Raw genomic sequence first — 9854 nt, forward strand, 5'->3', positions numbered from 1 at the left:
AGAAGTTCACGAATTGCGTAGTCACCGTGAATCGCGAATGCAAACATAGTCAAGCTCTGTGGTATCATTTGGTATGTGTCGCATGATTGTTGTAATTGTTCAATGGTTTTTTCAAATTATATACTCGATTTGAGAGTTATCGCTTGAATGAGTAATTGTTCGTCTGTTTATTAAATACAATAAAATTATACATATATTCTCAGATAATTTTCTAAACTTGGTTTATAGCGTTGCATAGATTTCGTACGCAAAATATTTTTAGGTACGTATATACGTATGATATAGGTATCCGTATGATTGTTAAGAGGTTATAGCAAAAACATCAAACAACTTTCTTAATAATCTTTTGCTTTAAACGTACTATTTTAAACCATTTTTGTATGAACATTTCTTATTAATTTATTTTTAGTTTATTATAAAGTATTATATTGACGCAAAAATAATAACTTATGTACAAGATTAGATTTTAGGTGAGCACATTATAAAAAATGCCGAAGTCAAAAGAATACGTATCGACCGATGATGATAGCAGTGAGGAGGTATTTCGTTTATATTGTAAAGCATAGTGTTTACGTGTACGAATACATTTTTTAATGCAATCTTAAATTCTTTGATTTCTGAGTAACATACAGTCTTTATGAAGTTTGTTATGCAAACCTATTAGTAATATATATACATTTTTTCTTCGTGAGGAGGTAAAGCCAAAGAAGAAACAAAAGAGAGAAGCTGAAGATAAAGAAGAAAAAGTATCAAAGAAGCCAAAAAAGGAATCAAAAGAGGAAGAAGATACTGCTTGGGATCTTGGAAGTAACCGTCAAGTTAGCGTACGTGATTTCAAAGGAAAATTATATGTTGACATTAGAGAAATGTATTACGACAAAGATGCAAATTTAAAACCTGGAAAAAAAGGTATTATAAAATTGTATGCTTTTCATACAAAGTTTAACTATTTAAGAGAATATGTTAAAAAAGGATTTCTTTGTACAGGAATCTGTCTGAATATGACGCAGTGGCGAAAATTATTATCTGTTGTGGAAGATGTGGACAAAGTTGTAAAATCTAAATGTTGAGTATTTGTCTTATCATTTGTTCCAAACGAATACATTTTAAAGGATTATTTGCCTATACAAACATAAAGGGCGTCTATTATTTGTAAACGAAATACACTCGTATAGTTATCTGTAAACATTCTGTGTCCATTCAAAACCAATATTTTTAATAAACATTATTATTAACTATGTTTGCGATTTGCTTTACGTGCATCTATATGAATTGGAGCTTATTATATGTGTGGGAAAAAGAAGGATAACAAGGTTTAATTTAGCACTGTCACGTAACAAGTTCAAAACCATATACTTCCATAATCAATTTCGTTTTTTTTTCGAGTTTCAAATTAAATTTCGTAAAAGTCCTAGGTTAACTATAAAGCTTAATTTTCATCAGTACACATATTTTGATTAATTCTAAGACAACCTGTAATACTTTACATATGAAGCATATGGTTTGAGGCAAAGTGATTTTTTTTTAGAAAATAACGATGCACACAATGTATATAACGTTACTGTACATTACATTATGTTTCAAAATGTTGTACAACGATAGAGAGCTAAGTTTTATGCTCACGCTGGTCCGTGAACTGATGTTAAAAATTTATCCAGATCCAAATTACTCAGTAATGTTTGCGGGTCCGTTGTGTATTGTCGTTTTTCAACCTATAAAGTAGAAAATTGTTTGCATTTCTGTTTCGTAAACGAGAACACAATATGAGAATAAAACACATTATACATACCTGCTTGCTGTCTTTCATCTCTGATAATTTCCTTTTTGAAATTTTTCCAGTAGAATTATCTAAAATTAACGTATACGTTAATAGCCTTGTCTAAAGGTGAAAATTACATTAACGAGGTAATTACCTTTATCTATTTCCCGAGTTGTTTTGTCCACCTTCGGTTTTTTTTTACTATCGTATTGTACTTCGTTATTTTTCTCGTTTATTGCTACAGTTTTAACAGTGCCCTTTTTCACCTTGTATGTAAGTGGTTTATCGAAGGGGGACGATGTAGCCAAAGGCTTATCGTGTATATTCTTTATCGTTAAAGGACTGAAGAATACTTTGTCGAGTGATTCGCAAACGTTTTCATTTTTTACGGGAGACTTTCTGTTCGGGAATCTTTTCCTAGATTTTGGCGGAAGATTAAATATTTCTTCGTAATCAGTAGCCGTCATTACTTTAACGCATTCGTCGTAACCCTGATCGTTCAAGACTATGTTAATTTGAAATTCTAACTCATGACTGCTGCATCTTCGCCTCCTTTTCTTCAAGGGTGCATTGTCATCGTACAAAAAATGATATTCCACCGAGTTGGGGACAGAAGTTACGTCAAGGTTTGTCTTACAATCGTTCTCCTGCCCTTGTTCCGGCACTCCCATATGATCGTTCTTGCACGTAGGAACGAGCTGTAAGGACTGAAGGACACGCGACAAATTTTTAGGGTTTTCCGGATCAATATTTTCCGTTGAGGATTTAACAGTATCGGGTACCTGAAGAATTTGAACAATATCATTTACTTCCTGATTAGTCGAGGATTTTATGGAATTGGACGTTTTGTCATTTTCTTCGTCGCTAAACAAATCTCGTTTCACTTGGTCCACCTTCGACTTCAATATATTTATTTTATTACTCTGATTCGAGTATTCTATTATCTTGCGCACGTTTTTCTCGTTATAATTGTGCTCGTTTTTTATCGCGTCAGATTTACTATCTTGCGAAGTAATTTCGCTGATCATTTCATCATTTCCGGATTTTCTCACATCCAAACTGTATTCTCCAGAGTCGTGTGTATTATTATCTTCGGCACCAATTGCTGCACATTTTGTTTCTAAATTTGCTGCCGCTTCTAATTTCGTTGCAATTTCATTCTTTTCTGCGGTGCTTGAGTTGCAGATTTTATTTTCCGTATCGAAAGCGTCCGAACTTTTTTCTCGACTTGCAGCGATTTCGACGTCATTTGCAACGTCCTCGACCAACGCATATATAACTTTTTTCGATTCATTCTTCGCTTCAACATCCGCATATTTTATTGTTTTCAATGTCGAAGTCTCGACACGTACAATTTCCTCGTTGCGACTTGTTTTATTCTGACAAACAACACTGCTCGAGGCTACCGAACATTGCACTATACTCTGTACTTCCGTAGTTTCCGAGCTACATTTTTCAATTTTTGCTAGACTATTGGCTGGTAAATGTTCAACTATCATTTCTTTTTTATTATTGTTATTGGACTCCTTTACGTTCACAGTTTTCCTCTTCTTCCGTTTCTCGCCAAACTGATCACCATTCACCTGACCATACTTGCACTGAGTATTCTTTTTCCTCGGATTGGCGTTACCTTTACCCTTCAAAATGACACGTCCACGTTGAGATTTTCCGCGTGTTAAATTGGACTTGGGACTTTCTCTGAACTTGGCTATCATGCGTTGACGTTTCGCTTCTAGTTGCACGGCCAATTTCTCATCCGTGGTCAAGGACGTTGAACGCTTTAGATTTTTAGTGGGTTTCTTCAGGGTAATCGAAGAATTTAATTTCGTGCGTTGCATGCTCATTATCCTCGGTTTTTGTTTCAATTTCTTGGTAGAATTTTCTACGAACAAGTCTTGACTCGACTTTGACAATTTCCGGTCCTCGGAGCTTATAAACGCTGCAATTTTCGAAGACAAATTGGTCAAACTTTCCACACCGGTTTTCGAGCTATTGGGTGTCTCGGAAATATCTGCTTCGTTTAACAAAGTCTCGTCCTTGGCGGGAGTTTCTATCGTACCGATCTTTAGTTCTTCATCGGTCTTTGCTATCGAGAATACTTTCACCGGTGAGGATTCGCATTTCCTTAAAGCGATGATCTCCTCTTCTGTGTGATCCGTGCACGGTGTGTCCGTTACCTTGTTAACTTGCAGCTCTGAATTATTATCCGGGATCACCGTTTCCAAAACGTGAGTACCTTTTCGCGTAGAATCGTTACTTGTGTCCGTGTAGATCTGATTAGAGATTCTATTACATTTTTTGGACGGTGGCGACTTCTCTGGTAGGTTCTTCGTGATCGATTTATTAGAAGAAACGAACGATGGTGAAGAAGATGACGATGTCGACGACGACGAAGAAGAAGAGGACGTGGACGAAGAATTTGACGAAGTTGACGTATCACTGTCGTTGGATTCTTCTTTATGGATTAAAGATTTGTCGTTATCAGTTATTGCACACGTGTGCTCTACAATACCATCTTTCACACGGTCAGATTTTAATTTGACGTAACGTGTCGAATCTCGAGAATTGGCCGATATTTTAAGTTCTTTCACCGCATCCTCTTTCGGCAGGTTCTCCTTGATCACCTCGAATTGCGTTATTTCCAATTTCGCGGAGACGCAAGCTTGATATGTATTCGTGGAGTTGATAATATTTTGCGGTATACAAAGTTTCAGACTGTGAGGAGACAGCGTGGACGAATTTTGCAGATTATTACTCGACTTCGACTTCGATAATTTCTCTGAATTTTCGTTCTGCTCGGAGGTGGGTTTGTAATACGGGGAACAGGTATTGAATGCATCCTTCTTGGTATCATTGGTGCTTGTCTCCTCAGAGAGTTTCGGCGTTAACGCTATACATGGTGTTGTCGGAAACTCCGGAGTATTGATGAAGCTGCGCAACTTACTGGAGTCTTCGTTACTCTTTACAAATGGTGTCGCGTTGCTGCTGGGACTGAGTAATCTCGGTGTCGGTGGAACTCCTGGTAAAGTTTCAAATTTTCTCGGTGTTTCTTCAAGATTGACCAACTCGGGCATCAACTGCAACATATGTCGCGTAATGTCTACGGAGGACTTTGCGAATTCTGTGTACTGCACGATATCAGTAGACGTTAAATTACTTCCGGCGGTATCTTTTCTTTCAACGTTACATTTGTTCAAATTAGTCTTCAGTGTTTTTAGTTGCGCGTACTTTTTTACAGTCTTCTTCACCAGTGCTGAAGAATCGTTCGTAATTGTCGCTATGGTTGTTGCATCTTGCTGATTCGTCTCCAAAGATAATTTGTTGGTGTTCTTCTCTTCGGGGATATTTTGCGACTCGACGATGCAGGGTTGCGAAGTGTCCTTTTGAGCGTTATCATTATCAACGTGATTAACATGCTGTGCATCTGGCAAATTTTTTTTCATCAACAATGCGTTACTCGGATTTTCCACGAGCGTGGATTCTGTCGTTACCTGTTCTTCATAGACGTGATCGACTTTTGCATCGACAGCATCCTTCGACGTGGAATTTCCTCTCTTCCTCCCTTTCAATATACGAGTATTGCATTTATCTTTCCTCGAAGCGACGGTTTTATCTTTCGTTTGCTCCGTCTTCGTAGTTTGGCACTCGTCTTCGACGATGACTTGCAAAGATTTCCGCAAGTCCGCGTCCCAAGTGTCCTTGATAATTTTTGATGGTTTGATTTGAGTCGTATCCTCAGGGAAAGAAACAGTGACAAGATTTTTCTGCGGAGAAACGTCGTCGATGATCACACCGACTCCGTTGTATTTTTCCCAACCACCGATGAGCTTCGGCATGGGACTTCTCGTCGCTACAGGAGGCTTCAAAGGTCGACAGATTTTCGGTGAGGTCCTTTTGATTTTGTGCGCAGACATTGTGGTGTTGGTAAACGGTGGTGACTTGAAGAGGGAAGTCCTGCGCACGGATTTCACGTGTTTCGAAGACCTGGGTGAGAAATGCGTGTTCTCGTTTTCGCTCATCGATCTGTTGGACATAGCGGCTACTTTCGTCGGTGTATTAAAATCGAGTGCTCTCACGTGACTGCTGCTTTTCCTTCTGGGTGTCGATAAGCTCAGTCTATGATTCTTCGATCTGCTTTTCAACAAAGATCTCGGTGTACGTTTGTTAATGACATCGCGATCGATGTTCTTTGAAGTCGATGAACCCTGATCGTCGAGGACATTGATTTCCAATGGCGCAGTAACCTTTGGGGCCTGTATAATGGGCGTCAAGTCAATATCCGATAGGCTTTGATTTTGATTACCCTTACTGCAATTAAATTTTACGTACGGAGACAATCCAGTGCCCGATAGACTGACGTTATCATCTATGTTTATCGTGGGCATATTCGAACCATCCAGTAACGTTCTCGAGCTGTTTTCGTTACTGTAAAGGGTTATCGATTCACCGATGCCAAATTTGTTAGTAGACGGTATAACGGAATTGACGATCGAGTTTCCAATTGTTAGACCACTTGTTGAATTCTGAACGGTTATGGTTTTCCGTTTATTGTTTATTTTGTTAGTTTTCCTCTTTTGACGTGTTTGCAACGTTGAGGGAGAAATTACGTTCTTCGAATCATCCGGAATATTAGGAACCGCTAGTGGTAGTTTTTGTGGAACGTTAACAGTTTTTAAATACAACGTTTCTACAAAATCTTTTCCGATTGTCGGATCTTTAGGAACGATAGGAATAAACCGGGAATTTGTAATGGACGTTATTGGACGAGTTGGTGGATAAGATGTACTCGTAGCTAATACTATATTGCTTATTTCTTCTTTTGAACACACTATTAATGTCGGCATCGTCATTATATCTTGCTCGGATGTGTAATTGTTCGCGTTAGTTTCTAACTCGCGTTTAGATTTCGCGGGTCGTGGTCGTTTCACCGACGATTTTTTTATTTTCGGTTCAGTATTGTTGCTTTGAACCGTAGTCGTATTGTTGCTATCACCTCTTTGGTTATCAATATTCGTTGATTTTGCGGGTTGCTTATCTTCGTTCGAAGGGAGTTCAAAAGCTGGTAATTTCTTTTCATTGTCGCTGTCCATCAAACGTACATCTTTTGCGATGTCTACAATCATCCTTTTATCATTGGTTGATTTATTGTTGATAATGTTAGCGTTTATTATACTTAACACCGCTGCAGCATTTTGATCCTCCAAAGCACTGTATTCTTTTTCTGAATCTCGTTGTTCATCTTCGATTCGAGTATTTTGTTGTCTGGAAGAACTGCGAAGTCTGTGTTTTAACGGCACGTCCGCGGCGCCTATCTCGTTGGACGATTTTATATCCAATATTGTAGGTGGTTCTGGTGAGCTAACGTTGTTCGAAATAATTTCAGACAATTGCTTTTCTCGCGATGATCCGTTAAGACATTTTGTTTTTGGTATGGCAACTTCGATGTCTTCATCAGGACTTGTGTTATCGGTTTCCGTGTGTGGCCCAATAATTTCATCGAGGAATTTTTCGAATACTGGATCGGTCTCTGTTGCCTTTACTATCGATTTAATAGCGTTATTCAACTCAATCATAATAGAAGTATTTCCTTCACCGTTCACAGAATCGTTTAAAGTTTCATCTTTCAAAGACGTATCCGTAGGAAGTATCGCTTTATTAATATTGTCAGCGATGCGTTCTTGTAACTCTGTGCGATTCAATAGCTCTTTTGTTAGTAACTTGTAACAAGAACGAGTCAAATGTTAGTTAAGAAATTATTACTTCAAAATAAAAATTAACTTGTTAATACCTACACTCAAATTTTCTATAGGTTCATCATTGGATTCGGATTCAGACTCAGGTGTATCGTATGGAGTGGTCTGTACTTCTACACACGAGTAACTCAATAATTCTTCCGTGCTAGTAGCCGCGCTACATTTTGCAAATGGACAGGAACTTTTTATGCAATCTTCTTTGCACGCGTTATCCACAACAATATCTGTTTCTAAGTTTTGGACATCTTGATTGTCGCCTAATTTAATTATTAGTGATTAAATAATAAGTTTAATGTACATTTATAATGTTTCACCTACTGTTATATATATATTCGTTTATAGTGTATAGATGTTATTAAGACATTTATTCATTTACAACATACTTATTTTAATTAAACAGACCTTGATGCTCCTGTAGAATATTATTGCATTTTTTTCCCTTAATTGTAACAGTGTATTCAGATCGATTGGATGTGTCTGTGTGACCAGGTAAACTTTCTAATGGGGTTGTTTCTACACTGTTAAAACCTATTACTGTAACAAATAACAATTGTTTCTAAAAGATTTTGTTCTATAAGGAACTGCTTTGGATATATGAACCTTTCTCTCTGTTTCAACATTTTATCTTCAACATTCACCTGGAGCAGAAAATGACTCAGGTTGTTGAGACATATCCGATACTATTTTTGTACGTTTGCATCGTTCACGATCACTATTACTGTGACGTCTTTTGTGGCCACTACTGGATATTATTGGAGACCCATTGCATGTTTGAGAACTGACCTATACATATGTAAGAATAAAGGAGCTAAATGCTAATATTGCAATGATTGTTTTATTGTACCCACCTGTGGAGGAACATTGATGTTGACAACAAAATGTTGTTCTCGTGTCTTTTCAATAAGAAGCTTTAACTGTTCAAGCAAATCTCTGCAATGTTTCAGCTGTTCACAATCTGCAATTTTGCTGAGACGTTCCTGAACTGTAGAAAACGTGGTACATGTTTATATTTGTAAGTTTCATGATTATATTTAAATTTAATTTTTACTTACTCGTTGCATTTATAACAAAAAATGTTTCTACAACATCTATTAATGACATTCCACTAACTCTTGTACTAAATCGTCTTCCATTAGAAATTACATTACGACATTCTTGTAAATGTGGTGATGTCTCTAAAAATATTTTGGCAGCTTCAATACATTCCTGGCCTTCAAGGTACCCTAAAATAAATTTTTTAACCAATCATTAAAAATTAAGTATAAAAGAATGAAAGTAATTTTTAATAACAATTCTATAAACTATATTATAACTTGTGCATTCTGTAAACAATATACGTATTTGTATGTATTTATATATAGAATGACATCTAGTATAGCATCCATTAATTCATTTTGTTATGTGGCTTTAAAATTACATATTGTGTTTCTTTATTCTTCTAATTCATTGATATAAGTAACACAACACAGTCCACACAGTTCACGCTGTCAAAAGTAATTACGTCAGTTTAAGTAATTTTGCAAGTACGAAAAGAAATAGAATACATTTTAACGTTTCATCAATACAATCAGAAAATATTTACGTTCCCGCCAAACGGCAGGTTATTGTAATAAGACGCCCGAAATCGTTGTTGTGACATTCTTACCGAGAACTAATCGAGCTATTTCCGACGGCAATAATGTTTCCATAATGCTCAATGATCTTTGAGATACAACGATATTATCGACAACTCATGAATATTTTGATAATATCGAAAAAAATAGACGCTTTCGAGAAATATCCTAAAACGAATCTTGAACAGTCTTGAACGGGATACAAAAGCAATTTTACCAACATTAATACGATACGATACAGTATATTTTCCCCATATCAGTGATTCTCGCGAAATGTACTCTTCTCTCTAATGGAAAACACCATAAATTATTGTCGTTTAGAGTGATATATTTTGCAGCAATTATTTCTTTCCTTCGATAGTTGTCGAACTTAACGCAAAGTTGATTCTCTTAGAAGTTACAAAACATTCTTCTAATAACGTCTAATTGTGTGTCGGTTAGTATCGTTAGCACAATAGTATTCATCTTTTTCTTTGAGTTAAATGCATAATAGTTCACCTTCTTGCATATATTTTTAGGGTCATTTTGATTGTACATTTTAAAAGTTTATAGATAATGAAAAAACATCATGATTGATTATTTGCTTAAATAAAAGAAATAGTTGCTGCATGCATTGGCATTATATTTACATATCAATATTGTGTCTACAGATTTATAAACAATGGGAAGTTGGCAGTTGGAAGTTGGACGAATGATTTTGTATATTTCATTTCCAATTGGAATGTTTCA

General features: G+C 36.5%; 2 protein-coding genes across 7 annotated transcripts; one reads left to right on the plus strand and one right to left on the minus strand.

The window, feature by feature from the left end:
• Nucleotides 1-9: 9 nt before the first annotated feature.
• Nucleotides 10-1788, plus strand: Ssb-c31a (single stranded-binding protein c31A). Of its 6 annotated transcripts, none has more exons than XM_076319238.1 (4): nucleotides 10-71; nucleotides 464-539; nucleotides 693-909; nucleotides 988-1788. In XM_076319238.1, the coding sequence occupies exons 2-4, from the start codon at nucleotides 489-491 to the stop codon at nucleotides 1068-1070; spliced, it is 351 nt and encodes a 116-aa protein (XP_076175353.1). In that variant the 5' UTR covers nucleotides 10-71; nucleotides 464-488; the 3' UTR covers nucleotides 1071-1788. The 6 variants fall into 6 exon arrangements, with proteins under 6 accessions (XP_076175353.1, XP_076175357.1, XP_076175352.1 ...); XM_076319242.1 differs by having other exon boundaries at nucleotides 54-71; nucleotides 696-909; XM_076319237.1 differs by lacking the exon at nucleotides 10-71 and adding an exon at nucleotides 78-262 and having other exon boundaries at nucleotides 459-539.
• LOC143150753 (uncharacterized) lies at nucleotides 12-9306 on the minus strand. The gene is made up of 9 exons (XM_076319229.1): nucleotides 9158-9306; nucleotides 8565-8735; nucleotides 8361-8494; nucleotides 8151-8295; nucleotides 7915-8046; nucleotides 7552-7769; nucleotides 1914-7476; nucleotides 1790-1848; nucleotides 12-1712 (listed from the first exon to the last, which is right to left on the minus strand). The coding sequence occupies exons 1-9, from the start codon at nucleotides 9198-9200 to the stop codon at nucleotides 1620-1622; spliced, it is 6558 nt and encodes a 2185-aa protein (XP_076175344.1). The 5' UTR covers nucleotides 9201-9306; the 3' UTR covers nucleotides 12-1619.
• Between the last annotated feature and the right edge of the window lie 548 nt (nucleotides 9307-9854).

The sequence above is a fragment of the Ptiloglossa arizonensis genome, chromosome 8 (assembly GCF_051014685.1).
Source record: "Ptiloglossa arizonensis isolate GNS036 chromosome 8, iyPtiAriz1_principal, whole genome shotgun sequence".
Taxonomy (NCBI): Eukaryota; Metazoa; Arthropoda; class Insecta; order Hymenoptera; family Colletidae; genus Ptiloglossa; species Ptiloglossa arizonensis.

Coding starts and splice junctions, on each gene's coding strand:
- Ssb-c31a (XM_076319238.1), top strand. CDS start 489: ATGCCGAAGTCAAAAGAATACGTATCGACCGATGATGATAGCAGTGAG. Junction 540..692: donor ATGATGATAGCAGTGAGGAG/GTATTTCGTTTA, acceptor TTTCTTCGTGAG/GAGGTAAAGCCAAAGAAGAA. Junction 910..987: donor TTTAAAACCTGGAAAAAAAG/GTATTATAAAAT, acceptor TTCTTTGTACAG/GAATCTGTCTGAATATGACG.
- LOC143150753 (XM_076319229.1), bottom strand. CDS start 9,200: ATGGAAACATTATTGCCGTCGGAAATAGCTCGATTAGTTCTCG. Junction 8,047..8,150: donor TGAGTCATTTTCTGCTCCAG/GTGAATGTTGAA, acceptor TATTTGTTACAG/TAATAGGTTTTAACAGTGTA. Junction 1,849..1,913: donor AACTCGGGAAATAGATAAAG/GTAATTACCTCG, acceptor CGTTAATTTTAG/ATAATTCTACTGGAAAAATT.